Source organism: Saccopteryx leptura, chromosome 1 (assembly GCF_036850995.1).
Source record: "Saccopteryx leptura isolate mSacLep1 chromosome 1, mSacLep1_pri_phased_curated, whole genome shotgun sequence".
Taxonomy (NCBI): Eukaryota; Metazoa; Chordata; class Mammalia; order Chiroptera; family Emballonuridae; genus Saccopteryx; species Saccopteryx leptura.
The window spans coordinates 160,659,134-160,675,927 of record NC_089503.1 but is presented as its reverse complement, the minus strand read 5'-3'; the positions used below and the strand labels follow the sequence as shown (position 1 = coordinate 160,675,927).

Below are 16,794 nucleotides of genomic sequence, written 5' to 3'. Positions count from 1 at the left end.
CAGGTGCTAGAGTGGCTCTGGTCGCAGCAGAGCGACCCCCCGGAAGGGGCAGAGCGTCGCCCCCTGGTGGGCGTGCCGGGTGAATCCCGGTCGGGCGCATGGGGTAGTCTGTCTGACTGTCTCTCCCCGTTTCCAGCTTCAGAAAAATAAATAAATAAATAAAAAACAAACAAAAAAAACCCCTTGGATTCTTGTAAAATTAAGTTAAAAAATATTCCTGGCCTTGGCTGGGTAGTTCAGTGGATAAAGCATCATTATAGTGCATTGAGGCCGCAGGTTCAATCCCCGGTCAGGGCATGTAATAGAAGCAACCAATGAGTCTACAACTAAGCGGGACAACTAAGTGGAACAATGAGTTGATGCTTCTCTTCCACTCCCCCTTTCCCTTCTATTCTTCCTCTCTCTCTCAATCGGGAAAAAAACCCCGTATTTTTTATTGCTCCTCAGTCTTCTATTCTTTGCATTAACATGGCCAACGCTGCATTTGTTCTCCTACACAGCAACTAGAGTGACCACTTAAGACCAAAAATCACGAAAAACTAATGTCAGATTTGAGATCAGCACACTTGAATTAGGTAAGAACAAGTGTTTTTGTGGATGCAACAAAAATTTTGTTCTCCAGTGTTAGATATCTTTAAATTTTTTTGAGAGGAGAGAGAGAGGGAGAGAGAGAGACAGAGAGGGAGAGAGAGAGAGAGAGGAGAGAGAGACAGAGAGAGAAGATGGGGAGGAGCTGGAAGCATCAACTCCCATATGTGCCTTGACCAGGCAAGCCAGGGTTTCGAACCGGTGACCCCAGCATTTCAGGTCGACGCTTTATCCACTGCGCCACCACAGGTCAGGCGATATCTTTAGAACATCACCACAAAGCACAGAATATTCATTCTTTTAAATGTACACGGGACATTTTCTAAGATAGACTACATGTTAGGATACCAAAAGGTCTCAATAAGTTTAAGAAAATTCAAATCATATCAAGTATCTTTTCTAACCATATGGTATGAAACTAGATATCAATCAGAAGAAGAAAAACTGAAAAACACAAAGACATGAAAAAAAAAACCCAACCAAAAATCAGATGTCATATGTTTTCTTAAAACCCTCCAACAGCCTTAACTTGCTTTTCCAAACTCATCTCCTTCCACCTGCTCCCTGTTCAAGATCTTCAACCCCTTTTCTGTATCCCTTCCCTGGATATTAACCTTTTCCCTGTTAGAACAATTAAGTTTTTGTTACAAAATATTCAGGAATTCTCTACTTTTAAGAACAATCATTGACTTCACAAACACACGCACCCTAATTTTCTTCCACTGCCTTTATGATAACCTACCTAGAAATCCCAATGCTTTCTTTTTCTTTTTTTTCTTCTTTCTGTATTTTTCTGAAGCCGGAAACGGGGAGAGACAGTCAGACAGACTCCCGCATGCGCCCAACCAGGATCCACGGGCACGCCCACCAGGGGGCCAAGCTCTGCCCACCAGGGGGCAATGCTCTGCCCCTCCGGGGCGTCGCTCTGTTGCGACCAGAGCCACTCTAGCACCCGGGGCAGAGGCGGAGGAGCCATCCCCAGTGCCCGGGCCATCTTTGCTCCAGTGGAGCCTCGGCTGCGGGAGGGGAAGAGAGAGAGAGAGAGAGAGAGAGAGAGAGAGAGAGAGAGGAAGGAGAGGGGGAGGGGTGGAGAAACAGATGGGCACTTCTCCTGTGTGCCCTGACCGGGAATCGAACCTGGGACTTCTGCATGCCAGGCCGACGCTCTACCACTGAGCCAACCGGCCAGGGCCCCAATGCTTTCTTTAACAGGATTCTTAATAATCCTCTAAGACTTTTTTAGTCATTTATCCCAATGTCAGAGCAGAGAAAATTAGTCTGGAATTGGTAAAATATTTAAAGCCTTTAAGAATCAGTTTTTGTCCTTATAATTAAGAATAGTAAGTGTTGCCCTGGCTGGTTGGCTCAGTGGTAGAGTGCTGGCCTGGCGTGTGCATGTCCTGGGTTTGATTCCTGGACACAGAAGAAGTGACCATCTGTTTCTCCACCCTGCCCCTCCCTTTCTCTCCCTCCCACAGCCAGTGGCTCAACTGGTTGGAGACATCAGCCCCAGGTGTTGAGGATGGCTCCATGGAGCCTCTAATTCAGATGCTAAAAATATCTTGGTTGTGAGCATGGCCCCACATGGGCAGGGCATCGGTGCCAGACACGGGTTGCTGGGATCCTGGTGGGGCACATGCAGGAGTCTGTCTATCTCCCTTCCTCTCACTTGGAAAAAGAAGAAAAACACACACACACACACACACAGAATAGTAATTGCCATTAGTAGGAAGAATCTTAAAACATATGTTAGAGAAAAGGGTTGAAAGACAGTTTGAATAGAAAGGGTCTTACATATTCTTTTAGAAACTCCTACACATTATTAAAAACAAATCAAATGAAAAGAGTAAACTGTAATCTTTAGATAAATCCAAATAAAAGCATAAAAATTCTATGTATGTATAACCTGAGTGAGGTTTTATTTAAATTCTGGAGTCTGACTGTAGCTAGACATAGCTAGGTTATAATCTTCATTGAGAATATTGTCATCATACCTATGCATGTCAGCCAGTTTGGACAGGACCCGGGCAGCATTACTAAAACTTCTGTTCTTCTCGTAATACCTCCAGAGCAAATCCATATAGCGAACTTTGTTTTGGTCAACTTTGGCCATTCGAGCTAGATGTGGCTCCAGAAATGGGGAAGCAATCTGAAATTGTAGTTACCCAGAAATATTGTCTCAGCACCTACTTGCTCTTTACACAGTAAATATAACATTTTAAAGATAACCACAGGCGTGCGTCATTTTATGAACACATAAGCAAAACAATAATCCAAAAACAGATAAAAGAGAGGGCAATTTTTCTCATTGTAAATGATTTTTGTTTTACCAGTTGATGAGAGGGGTGCTATGATAGATGCATTAGGTTGATAAAAATAACTCACTATAATGCAATATAAATCCTTCAATGAACCCTTCAAACACAGCTATTGAGTCCTAGACTCTGAGCTCAAAGAAATCCTGGAAATGACCAAAGGCCACCTATTCATTTTACAGACTGAGAAGCAGATACTGGGTAGTGAAGAGACGTGTGCAGTCACATAGTGACTGATGGTAGAGCCACTACAAAGTTCAGATCTCCTGATTCAAAACCCAGTGATTTCTGACCCACAGTGTAAACTGTCCCAATCAGCAGACAGATAAAAAAAAAATGAAGAGCAATAGCCTACTTTGCCCACTAGAAAAAGATATTGTATTACTTAATAGAAATTAATATTGCTGGAATAAAAATCCATTTTTTACCTGTAGCAGTTTATCTGCAAGGTCGGCCTGTATGAGCCAACTATAAAGGGCAATGCTAAAGAGCTCATCTTTGGATCGTTGAGACAATTTCAGCATCTGTTCAAACTGAAAGAAAGCAAGAGGAAAAATTAGCACACACAAAGGCTCTGCTGCTGGACATCAAGAACCCTTAGCCTTACTCAGCCCTGGGAAGAAACCCAGAATCCTTACATGTATTAAGAACTGCTACCCTCCCCAAGGTGACATGCCACCACTACCACACAGAAGTTCTAAGCACAGTGCATCTTCAGAATGAAGACGTGCTGTGTCCCTTACGTGGTGTCCTGCTTCTTCGTTACTCAGCATGTTGGGATCAGATGACAACACAGGAGGCCCCGGCTTTTTGGGTACACTGGGAGACTGAGGGGCAGCTTTACTTTGATTTACCAGTTCTTGAAGTGTATCTGTAATGCACTTGTAGCTGTTTAGTCTGAAAAAGAATGGGGAAGAATCAATTACATTAATTAGACAGTAACTGATTTATCTTACCTGATTTTAAATACACACAAGAATTTAAAACTACTTTGGAGAATAAATATATGTATATATTTGGTATTAAAAATAATAGAAATTGCCTGACCTGTGGTGGCACAGTGGATGAAGCGTCGACCTAGAATGCTGAGGTCGCTGGTTCAATACCCTGCACTTGCCTGGTCTAAGGCACATATGGGAGTTGAAGCTTCCTGCTCCTCCCCCCTTTCTCTCTCTCTCTCTCTCTCTCTCTCTCTCTCTCACTCACTCTCTCTCTCCTCTCTAGAATGAATAAATAAAAAATAAAATAAATAATAAAAATCATATACTTTTTCAATAGATTTGTGAAGCATTTGGCTAAACATAAAAGAATAAAATCATAAAAATGAATGTATTAACAAGTACCAAGCCTTACTTAGAAAGGGCATGTATTTCCTTTATGGACATACACTTTTCCCTTGAATAGTTTTTACTAATTTGTAAACATTTAAAAATAATCCTTTAAAATAAAATACTTCACCCAGAACTAAAAATTGAGGTGAGGGGAAAGCTAGTTTTATTTTCAAGTAAGTAAGTTACCTAATTTAAAATCAACATTAATAAAATCTCAGAAAAACCACAGAAGCAACTTCTAAAACATTTATAAGATCTCAGGGATTTTTACCAGACCACAATTTTATCTCCAGGAAAGAAATTACAATCCTGACTCATGCCTTTGATAAAGAAAGCTGTTTAAAAGTGAAAGCATAACTGAATTTTATAAGGTTGTATTTGAAGTATTATTTCCACAAAGAAGTCTGTCAAGGTAATAAAACTTGCCTTTCTTGGAAAGCCTGAAGGCCCAGGATATCTTCCTCTGGTTCTCCATGTTTATAGAAATGAAGTCCAAGACCCTGCGGGTCTTTTTTTTCTGCCGCAGTAAGAGAAAGCTCCACTACACCCTCATAAAAACGCACTAGTGGGAAAGAAAAAGGACAGACTTAATGCTTATTATTAAGCAAAATACGGTTTTCTTCTTAGCTGACATAAAAATACTGATCAATATTATTTTGTTTCTATTGTACAATAGTCACCCTGGTGACAATATCATATAGAATTTTTTTGTTGAGTCTACCGAAGAACAAGGCCCTAAAATGCCTAAAAGCTGGCTATTAAATATATTTTCTTCATTAAAAAAATAAAAAAGTTTGTATTTAAAATAACAAACAGGAGAGTTTTGGTTCCTTGTTGAAAGAAATCTGGGGACTCATAAAGTCGCCATCTCTGAGTGTGGGCTCATCAGCACAGAGTCACTGGCTTGAATGGGAGAATTGCTCACATAATCCCAAAGCCCGCCAGCTTGAGGCCAAAGGTTGCTGGTGTGAAAAGCCCAAGGTTGCTGGCTTGCACAAGGGACACTGGCTCGGCCCTGGTCAAGGCATATACGAGATGCAATCTATGCACAGCTAAAGTGTAAACAACTACAAGATGATGCTTCTCACTCTCTCCTTCCCCTCTCAGAAACGATTAATGCACAACTAAAGTGAAACCAACTACAAGGTGATGCTTCTCATCCTTCCTCTCCTTTCTTCTCGCTCTTTATCTTAAAAGAAAAAAAAATCTTGGGATTCAAACAATATCTTTGCCAACATTTATTACTTTTATATATTATGTTAGATTTAACTTTAACGTAATCTTAAAGAAAGTAGGCAGGTAATATTTTAAGAACTAATCAAAAACTTTTAAGCATCTTAAAATTAAATGCAACCCAAAAAGCAATCTCATCCAGACAGTAGTTTACCAGGACCAGGACTGAAACACTAATGTTTAAAAGTTACATATTGGAATATAGAGAAGAGCAGTCTAGCCTGGCAGGGGCCAGTGCAGTCACCCAAACTAAAACACAGGGACTGAATTTCCTATGTCATAGACTTGAGCCAATAAAGTTGAAGGAAGATTTGCCTCTGGGAAGAAGCTCTTCATCACTGACTTATGTAAGTCACAAAATCATTTGTCCCCTTAGTTAAAAAGTTAGGAAGAACATTTTGTTTTTCACCTTGTCTATACTGAGCACAAACATTAGAAAGGTCAACTTGATGGCTGATTTTCTGATATTCCTTTAATGATTCCCTTAACATTCTTTCTTTTTCCATTTTATTTTGAACTTGTCGGGATCGCTGGAGAAGCTCATTTGCCTGAAGTAGAAATGATAAGAACTTAAAAAGACATAAAATCAAGTATATAGATGATGCTATCAATATGTTTTAGTCTATGTCCAAATTTACATCTGGTTTATTATAATCAATAAAAAGACAACTCTACAAACTTACTTAATTTTAGGCAGAAAACTTTTGACCAAAAAAATGCTAGCTATTCTTAATTCCTCTCAGAAATACGTTAAGCAAGATAGATTTTTCTGGTAAATTCCTTGCCTAGTCAATACATTATTGGTCAGCAGGCAGTCCACATGATACTGATTTTTTAAATTATTTCCACCTGTAGGAAAGGATCAATAAAAATTGTCCAGTTAACTCTGATTCATTACAGACTTACTTTAGTTTTTAGTGATTTGCCTTAATTTCTAAGGAGAGGTATATTAACCATTGTCTTTTTTTTTTTTTTTTTGCATTTTTCTGAAGCTGGAAACAGGGAGAGACAGTCCGACAGACTCCCGCATGCGCCCGACCGGGATCCACCCGGCACGCCCACCATGGGGCGACGCTCTGCCCACCAGGGGGCGATGCTCTGCCCATCCTGGGCGTCGCCATGTTGCGACCAGAGCCACTCTAGCGCCTGAGGCAGAGGCCACAGAGCTATCCCCAGCGCCCGGGCCATCTTTGCTCCAATGGAGCCTTGGCTGCGGGAGGGGAAGAGAGAGACAGAGAGGAAGGCGCGGCGGAGGGGTGGAGAAGCAAATGGGCGCTTCTCCTTTGTGCCCTGGCCGGGAATCGAACCCGGGTCCTCCGCACGCTAGGCCGACGCTCTACCGCTGAGCCAACCGGCCAGGGCTAACCATTGTCTTTTTAAATACGGCCTAGAACTACCATCAAAGATTCTTTATGAAAAACTTAAATGAAGATGGATGTTAAGAACTCACGTATTCCAACCCCTTCTTACACAGATGAGGACTCTGAGGCCCAGAGAGGTTAAGAAACCTCTCAAGGTCACATATTAAGTACAAGAAGATGGTCCCCCACTCTGATTCTAACATGCCGCTCATTACACCGTGAAACCTCTTCTGTAAGAGACACTGAACCGGCAACAAAGCTCATACCTTAGAACAGACGGCGTCGTCAGTGCTGTACAGGAGTGGGCAGATGTCCTGTAAGTGTAAACTAATGCCATCAACAGCAGCATTGTCTCTGATGTAGCAGTTGATGAGGGAAGCAATTAACGCCCCGCTCAGTTCTTTGTCCCGGATTACCAGATCTTTAAAGGTGGTAATTTTCAGCTGCTCTTGAAATTCCTAGAATATAAAAAAAAAAAAGAATCCTTTCTTCTATGAAATTTATAGGAATATCGTATTTCCATACAGAATAAAATTGCTTTCATAATTTAACCAAAAACATTAACAGACTTGATTCAAAAGTGAAAATATACTGAAACTATACAAAACCAACACGTTTTTGAAATTTTCATAGAATCATACAGAATTTAAAAAGAACACACAGTATGTCTAGTCCAAATCTCTCACTTCACAAAGGAGGAGAAAGCAAGGCTCACACAGAGCCCAATTAGAGCCATGTCTCCTGACTGCAGTTGCAACCAGGGAAAAACAATCAGCTACATTAAAAAGTCTGGGCTTACATTTCTTTTTCCTAAATCATGTTACAATTCTATTATTCAAGCCCTACTAATGTTGGAATTTAATCTTGTTTTAAACAAATCTGCTTAAATAGAATTTTAAATTACAGAGGTAATTTATACAAAAATATTGCTTAGCGATTTGACTGATAATTCTTTTTTCTAAATTTCAGCAAATTACACTCTATGTCCAAATTTTTGTACTGCCAAGTAATTTGTAGAACAAATTTTGTATGCAAGAAATATGTAGAACTTTAAAGATGGATCACAAAAAAGATGTCTAGGCTAAAAATTTACCTATATTATATTTAGCACCCAGCAAAACTTATTCTACCTGGTATGGAAAAGTTATCATAATTAAACATTTTAGCTTGAGGGTTTTGTTTGTTTGTTTTGTTTTGAATTAAAAAAGAAATAAAGAAATAAAACCACTAAGCACCTTGGGGTTTTGACCCAGCGACCTCAGTGTTCGGGGTTGATGCCCTACCTGAGCCACCAACGGTCGAGCAATCCCTCCATCTTTAGTGCAATCTTCCTACAGCACTAGCTTTATCATCACCTAGATGCTCCCCAAAATAACCCCCTCCCAAATCAAAGTGTAAGATTCCAGTTCACTCAAAAGAAAAACTAAGCATAGGATCAACACTGGTCTTAAGGGAAGAAGAACACCCTACCTTCTGAAGTTCACCTACAATGACAGTGAACTGATGCTCACAGAGAAGTTTCCACAAAGCCAGGGCCTGGTAGGATTTTCGAACCAGCTGCTGGATTGCCTGAAGTGAAATCTTTTCACTCACTTGAGCCTCTAGTTACAAAAGACAATGAATGAAGTTTTATGAGATGACATAGGCTATTTTATTTCAAAGTAAAACAATACTTTACCTCAGATAAAAACAACTATTAAGTTGTATAATATTAAGATTATCATAATGGCATAATAATATTAGTAACAGTAATAGTAAGAAGAAATTCTCATCATTTTCTTCCCCCTGATTACAGGCAATCACGAGCACAAGTTGAAGTATTTATGTTTTCTGCTCACTATTATATACACACGCATTTGTTTGTGTGCACACATAAACAATAAAAATACTGCTGTTTTTAAATAATTTATGACACTGCTTTTTCCCATTAGTTGTATTTCTGCAGACTGTCCATACCATATAAATCTAGTACATTTACTTGCTGAGAGTTCCATCATGTAAGTATACTACGATTAGGTCCACTGTCCACCTGAAGAACATTTATATATACTTTCCTCAGTTTTCCTACTAAAAGAATAGCAATAAATATCCCTAAGAGGGTCTCCTGGAAGCGTGGTCTGGCTTCTCTAGGGCTGAGTTTCCCAAATCCTGGGTTAGGCTGCATTGACAAGTCATAAAACCAATTCTGACGGTCAAGGTAGCTTTATCTTTCTTTAAGATAAAGTCAAATAGAATAAAAAAAGGAAGAAATTTTGGAGAGTAAAACAGATACAGTTATTTCCTAAAATTCTGTTTCAGTTGTGTGTGTATACTTTTAAACATCTGGGTCAAGGGTAACATATAAAGTCAGACTGTGAGTTCCAGGATGTGTGTCAAGGGGAAAAACTGCCAGCTGTGAGCATGTATGCATCTGCACCAAACTGCCCTAGAAAGGGAGCATTTCAGTGACTACGGCCAGCAATCGGAATGCTCCCATGTGTGTAAATCCTTCCCATGACTGCTTGTACTGTCATGTCAGGCTTACGGACTTACTGAAGTCCTGAAAAGAGAACTGATAAAACAGTGAACAGAAAACAGGGCCAGCAGGAAGAAAGTACTGTATCTCAGGACAAGGTAAATGGCCGGGTCTTAATTAGCAAAGTTCTATCAGCCAAAATAATTGGCTCAAACAATAGAAAGCAAAAGAATTAAAAAAAAAAATTATATGGAAGGCAAAATTTAAGCAGTAATTATCATCCAATTCATAGCTGAAATAACTGAAGATTATAAGAATTTTTGGTTCCCTTAAACAACCAAAAATCTGATTCACATTTTTAACCCTATAAAATAAGCGTGTCACTAGTCATTATAAAATGCAAATCAAAACACAATGATACTCTATCACACCATTAGGATGGATATTATTTTAAAATACTGAAAAGTAAGTGGTGCAATGGAGAGAAACGGGAAGCCTGTGTCCCAATGGTGGGTGCAGGGTGTAAAGCCGTGGATCTGTGGCAGCTCCTCCAGAATGACAGACAGAATGACCACGGGCCCAGCAACCCCACTCTGGTACACAACAGAAGAACTGGAAGCAGGGACTCAGATTTACATTTGTACTACCGTGTTCACAGCAGAATTGCTCACAACACTCAAAAGATGAAACCAATCCTCATATCTACTGGATGAATGGATAAACAAAATGTGGTATGTACACAATAAAATATTATTCAGTCTTCATAAGGAAGGAAATTCTGATATATGCTACAACACAGGAAACTTTGAAGACGGTATAGTAAGTGAAACCAGCCAATCACAAACGGATAAATGCTGTATGATTCCACCTACAGGAGGTAGCCACGTAGTAATATTCAGAGAAAACAAACAAAAAAAGGAAGAATGGTGACTGTCAGGGCTGGGGGCAGGGTAAAACGAGGAGTTAATGATTCATGGGGTAGTTTCAGTTTGGGAAGATGAAAAACGTTCTACAGATAAACAGTGATGACGTTTGCACAATGTGAATATACTAAGTGTCATTATCTTGTTCATTTAAAAAAGGTTAAAGGGGGTAGGCCCTGGCCGGTTGGCTCAGCGGTAGAGCATCGGCCTGGCATGCGGGGGACCTGGGTTCGATTCCCGGCCAGGGCACATAGAAGAAGCGCCCATTTGCTTCTCCACCCCCACCCCCTCCTTCCTCTCTGTCTCTCTCTTCCCCTCCCACAGCCAAGGCTCCATTGGAGCAAAGATGGCCTGGGCGCTGGGGATGGCTCCTTGGCCTCTGCCCCAGGCGCTAGAGTGGCTCTGGTCTAGGCAGAGCGACGCCCTGCAGGGGCAGAGCATTGCCCCCTGGTGGGCATGCCGGGTGGATCCCGGTCGGGCGCATGCGGGAGTCTGTCTGACTGTCTCTCCCCGTTTCCAGCTTCAGAAAAATACCAAAAAAATAAATAAAAATAAAAAATGTTAAAGGGGTAAAAAATTTTTTTTTTTTTTTTGTATTTTTCTGAAGCTGGAAACGGGGAGGCAGTCAGACAGACTCCCGCATGCGCCCGACCGGGATCCACCTGGCACGCCCACCAGGGGCGATGCTCTGCCAATCCTGGGTGTCGCTCTGTTGCGACCAGAGCCACTCTAGCGCCTGGGGCAGAGGCCATGGAGCCATCCCCAGCGCCCGGGCCATCTTTTGCTCCAATGGAGCCTCGGCCGCGGGAGGGGAAGAGAGAGACAGAGAGGAAGGAGAGGGGGAGGGGTGGAGAAGCAGATGGGCGCCTCTCTTGTATGCCTTGGCCAGGAATCGAACCCGGGACTTCTGCACGCCAGGCCGACGCTCTACCACTGAGCCAACCGGCCAGGGCCTAAAGGGGTAAATTTTATGTTATGCATATTTGACAATAAAAACTCATTTTAAAAAGATGTGTATCATGTTTTCTGGAGTAAGGGAAAAATTTATGGGCTAAAAGTTATGGAACTATGCCTGACCAGGTGGTAGCGCAGTGGATAGAGTGTCAGACTAGGATGCAGAGGACCCAGGTTCAAGACCCCAAGCTCACCAGCTTGAGCACGGGCTCATCTGGTTTGAGCAAAAAGCCCACCAGCTTGAACCCAAGGTCTCTGGCTCCAGCAAGGGGTTGCCCGGTCTGCTAAAGGTCCACGGTCAAGGCACATATGAGAAGGCAGTCAGTGAACAACTAAGGTGTTGCAACGTGCAATGAAAAACTAATGATTGATGCTTCTCATCTCTCTCCATTCCTGTCTGTCCCTATCTATCCCTCTCTCTGACTCACTCTCTCTGTAAAAAAAAAAAAAATTTATGGAACTACATCATGACATCCATATTGTCCTACTTTTCCAAATTACACTGATGATACTTATTAAAAAGTATTTGTTACCACAAACTAGATCTTCCTGAAAGATGTGCCTTATTTTCTATTCATCTAATAAAACTCTTTACCAGGCTTATGTACCGTTTAAATGACCAGAAGTAACTATTTACCATGTAACTTCCTCTGCAGCTCCTGTTGCATTTGCTGGGTATTGCCGTTCTCAGGGCGCATGAGTCCCATCAGCCTCTGTGGCACTTTGGCAGTAGTGCTGAAACAGAAACTCCAGAATGTATGCCTGTGACTTCACAGCGTTAGTGACACAGAATCCCTATACCACACAGTCAGCAATTCACAGGGCTGCACAATTATCACCACAATCTAATTGCAGAACCCTCTATTCGCTGTCAACCCCCACCTCCCCCTTTCTCCCACCTCTACCCTAAGCAACCACTCCTCTTACTTCCTGTGTCTAGAAATCTGCCTTTTCTGAATATCTCATATAAACAAACTGCTGTAAATATATTTTTCCTCCTTAGAGTGAAATAGCACTGGTAAATCAATGATATTTTAAACTGGAAGCGTTTTAATCTCTTAGATGCATCAAGCTTCACTGAATAGATGAATAATAACAATACTTTTTTTTAATTGAACACTTGCTTTTTGCCTGCACCAGTATTTAACCTAATACAATAATTCTGTAGGAAATTATTGTAGTAATTATTAAGAATCCCGTTTTACACACGAGAAAACTTTAGGACAAAAGTGAAAAGCAAAGACTCTGCTGTAAGGAAATGCTGGCCACTGAGAGACATGAGTGGTAGTAAGTGCATTTGGTGCTCAACTGGTGAAGAATCTGACGTGTGAGCTCTAATGCAAACTCAGGAATAAAAGGAAAAGACTGATGAGATTTCAGGAGTATTAGTAACTGACATTCAGTAAAATATACATTAAGACTTTTTTTTTTTTTGTATTTTTCTGAAGCTGGAAACGGGGAGAGACAGTCAGACAGACTCCCGCATGCGCCCGACTGGGATCCACCTGGCACGCCCACCAGGGCGAAGCTCTGCCCACCAGGGGGCGTCGCTCTGCCGCGATCAGAGCCACTCTAGCGCCTGGGGCAGAGGCCAAGGAGCCATCCCCAGCGCCCGGGCCATCTTGCTCCAATGGAGCCTTGGCTGCGGGAAGGGAAGAGAGAGACAGAGAGGAAGGAGGGGGGGGTGGAGAAGCAAATGGGCGCTTCTCCTATGTGCCCTGGCCGGGAATCGAACCCGGGTCCCCCGCACGCCAGGCTGACGCTCTACCGCTGAGCCAACCGGCAGGGCCTACATTAAGACTTTTAATTTAGCCTGACTGGGCAATGGCGCAGTGGACAGAACATTGGGTGGGACGTGGAGGACCCGGGTTTGAGACCCCAAGGTTGCCAGCTTAAGCCCAAGGTCGCTGGTTCGAGCAAGGGGTCACTCGGTCTGCTATAGCCCACCAGTCAAGGCACATATGAGAAAGCAATCAATGAACTACTAAGAAACTGCAACGAAGAATTGATGCTTCTCATCACTCTCCCTTCCTGTCTGTCTGTACCTATCTGTCTCTCTGATTCTTTCTGTCTCTGCCACAAAAATAAAAGATTTTTAACTTAAAAGTATATGACTACTGAAGCTATAATTGGTACATGGTAGGAGAAAGCAAATAAGTGATTATGTCAATGTTGTTAGAAAATAAGATTTTTAGGGTAAAAGCAATACAAATATACCATAAAGAATTGAGAAAATATCTTGTGTTCTCAAATTTGAACCAAAATAATACTACAAGTTGTGATTTTGTTTTATTAAAAAGAAACAACAAAACAACCTATAGCCTGCCCAGGGGAGTGCACAGCAAGCAGCCCTAGCTACTGCCTCCAACACCCTCTTCCACCAGGAGAAGCCAGGGCTCCTGAAGAAATGGCTGATTGCATGTCCATGGTAGGAATCAAACCAAATGAGCCTGGAGGCTCTTATCACAGAAAGCAAAGAAACTGTTAAAGAATACTGTCAAAATGAGTCAAGAGCAACTGGAAGAGGCAAAATATGGAACAATTTTCCATTAAAAACAGCAACCTGCAATAGACTGCACTATTAAAACCATAGATTAAGAATGTCACTAAATAAAAACCTCAGCTGACAGCAGTGGCCAAGAGGGAGCAAGCCTGCTGCAGGCTCCCTCACTAAAACTGAAACCTGGACAGAATACGAAGAGCAACTACTACCGGAGGCAGGTCCACAGACATGGACCAGTGGTTGCCAGGGACAGGGGAAGGGGAACGGACAAGTGCTGAGGCCTAGATGTTCATGTCCCCACTGAATTCAGATGTTGAGGCCCTAACTCCCAAAGTAATGGTATTTGGAGGTGGGGCCTTTGGGAGCTAATTGGGTTTAGAGGAGGCCATGAAAACGGAGTCCCCATAATGAGATTAGTGCCCTCATGAGAGGACAGCAGGGAGCTTCTCTCTCATTTCCTCTCTTCCATGTAAGGACAGGGAAAGAAAGCAGCTATGTCTAAGCCAGGAAGTGGGTCCTCCCAGAACCAGAACATGCTGGCACCCTGATCTCTGACTTCCAGCCTACAGAGCCGGGGGAAATAACTGTTGTTTAAGCCTATGTTTTTGTTAGTCCAGCCTGAACTAAGACAAGGGTGTCGACTAATGGGCATAGGGTTTCCTCTTGGTGTGATGAAAATATTCTGCAATTACAGAGCAGTGGTTGACGATTGCATAATCTTGTAAAAATACTAAAAAGCATTAACCTGCATATTTTAGAAGAATGAGTTTATTTTTAAAGTGTAAATTTTTTTTTATTATGTGTAACATAGGTACAATTATTTAAAGTTAATTAATTTTTATTTAAGGAATTTCACACACTGTGAGCTCTTCACTGCAGTTCCTCCAGAGTTTGAGTCTTAATCCCGTTTTTTGCTCAATCAGTTGTCATGTCAGTCACTCAGTCCTATGCAACAGTAATAGAGATGATCATGTGATCACAAACTATCTAGTCCCTAGCAACCTACAATTAACAAGATCAATCTCCAGAGGTCTGAGACAGCTATTATAAAATCTCACTGATTACCAATGGCTATTACAAAATCACCTACAGCCTGTGTTAAGAAAATAAGAGTTAATAAAATGTTCCCAATAGGCTGAATGCTAGCAATATAGCAGAAAGAAAACCCAGTGGGAAAATGTTTTGTGGTCATGTCCATGGCAAATGAGAAACTGCATTCTAAAAGCCTTGGTAATGACCGTAGAAGGATGAGTTTTAGAATATGTGAATTATACCTCAGGAAAAAAGTTAGTAAATCCATTTATTCTTACTTTGGGTTTCCTAATGGTCCTCCTGCAAACTGGGAGTTTCTGTCTAGGAATTCTTGCAAGCCTTTTAGTTCCTGCAGCACCGACTCCAGCAGTTGGGAGGGAACACTACTTTCAATCTGTAAAAAAAAAGTATTTCCAAGTTTAAAAACAGCGAAAAGGCATGTATATATAAAAAACACATGATGTATTTATATAAATTTTAATTTTGAAGTACCTTCACTTCATAAACAGTAAAGTTATTTCTTTTATCAATTCACACTTGGTAACAAGAGTGCATGGCTGGGTACCACATCCCTCCCCTCCTAGTCTGGTTTGACTTAGACATAATTTACAGACAATAAAATACACAAATCTTAAGTGAACATCTTGTTAACTTCTTACATTTTAACAGCCAGACCACAATACAGAACACTTCCAACACCCAGGAAAGTTCCTTAGTGCCCCACACGCATTTCACTTCCCAGGTAGCTTCTTTCCTAACTCTTATCACTACAGATTAGTTTAGCCTGTTCTTAAGTTTACATAAATAAAACCATGTACATTATAAGTAAAAACGTGCTTATTCTTAGAAATGTGAACATAAAAAGACTAGCAGAGTTGAAAAGATACTTGGAATCTTTTCATTTAAAAAATAAATAGCTTAAAATACATTGCATTCATCTTCCACATTAAAACCAAGGTTACTAACTGACTTTATTATAATACAAAGTTCTACACTGTGCTTCCTCAGAGTATTCTAGAATGTACACAAGTACATGGAAACCAGTAGTGGGTCCATGGACTTTGTCGGTATATTAACAAAATATTTCAATAGTAGCTCTGGGCAACATTAAGTATTAGGACTTACTCTCTCACATAAACCTTATGAAGGAGATAGATTATTCCCATTTTACAGTGAGGTCTCTGAAATGTTAAGAAATCTACTCATCTGTTAATAAATGTTAGAGGAGAGACTTAAGCCAGGGGTTGGACAGTTCACTGGGCAAGTATGCAAACACATACATAAATAATCAATGCATCTTGTTTATGTGAAACAAGAAATGTGTAAAAATGTACTCAACCAATAACAACATAACCCAGTTACATACGAGCAGTGAATACTACTATTACACAGCACACTTACCGCTGTGATCTGTCTGTTGCCACTCTTGAATACTCTTTCCACAACTAAACTAGCATCCCAGATATTTCTGGAACAAAAAGATGTTTTAATAATTATGCTGCGGATGAATAAAAATAATTACAACATGTAGTCAATTCCTCTCTATGTGTTTATTAAAATGTAGCAATCGTTTCATTTAACATTTTACTAAATTATCTGAAAAAAAGAAAACAAAGTTTTCAAAACCTGATATATCTGTTATTTAACTAACTAAAATACTGTTAAAGAAAACTCAAAAGGATCTGGGGAATAAATTATAAATCAAGAAGCTTATAATGCAAAAACAAATTTATAAAGCAGTTCTGCACTGTTCCAAAATTTTAAACCAATAATTAGAATAAAAGCATACATCTGAAATCTACATAGTGGCATGATAATTAACTAAACAATAGGGTATACTGATCGCAAAAGTGGGTGTGGTTCTTTATCCCTCCTATACCTAACCCCTTTACAATATGACTCTGATGCAGCTCTCATAATAAGGAATCCATGCCCCACCTTTGAATCTGGGTCCGCCTGGGTTGGTCAAATAACAGGTGGGAATAGTGGTTATCCAATTCTGAGCCTAGGCATCAAGGAAGAGGTTCTCACGGAACCTGCCACCACCAGGTGAGTAAGAGGTTCTCACGGAACCTGCCACCACCAGAATAACCCCTGGC

The 16,794-nt window shown here is 40.9% G+C and overlaps 1 protein-coding gene and 1 non-coding gene across 2 annotated transcripts in view; both read right to left on the bottom strand.

The window, feature by feature from the left end:
- Nucleotides 1–16,794, bottom strand: part of NUP155 (nucleoporin 155) — a 64,302-nt gene that overhangs the window by 13,655 nt on the left and 33,853 nt on the right. Inside the window, exons 19-28 of the mRNA XM_066378882.1 lie at nucleotides 16,097–16,163; nucleotides 14,974–15,089; nucleotides 11,798–11,895; nucleotides 8,299–8,429; nucleotides 7,095–7,286; nucleotides 5,877–6,015; nucleotides 4,661–4,796; nucleotides 3,647–3,800; nucleotides 3,332–3,436; nucleotides 2,583–2,737 (exon numbers count right to left, since the gene is read on the bottom strand). Coding sequence (XP_066234979.1) covers nucleotides 2,583–2,737; nucleotides 3,332–3,436; nucleotides 3,647–3,800; nucleotides 4,661–4,796; nucleotides 5,877–6,015; nucleotides 7,095–7,286; nucleotides 8,299–8,429; nucleotides 11,798–11,895; nucleotides 14,974–15,089; nucleotides 16,097–16,163 — 1,293 coding nt within the window. The remainder of the gene's footprint in view (nucleotides 1–2,582; nucleotides 2,738–3,331; nucleotides 3,437–3,646; nucleotides 3,801–4,660; nucleotides 4,797–5,876; nucleotides 6,016–7,094; nucleotides 7,287–8,298; nucleotides 8,430–11,797; nucleotides 11,896–14,973; nucleotides 15,090–16,096; nucleotides 16,164–16,794) is intronic.
- Nucleotides 14,783–14,903, bottom strand: LOC136389869 (small nucleolar RNA SNORA32). The gene has a single exon (XR_010748430.1). It is a non-coding gene; the product is annotated as a small nucleolar RNA SNORA32 (small nucleolar RNA).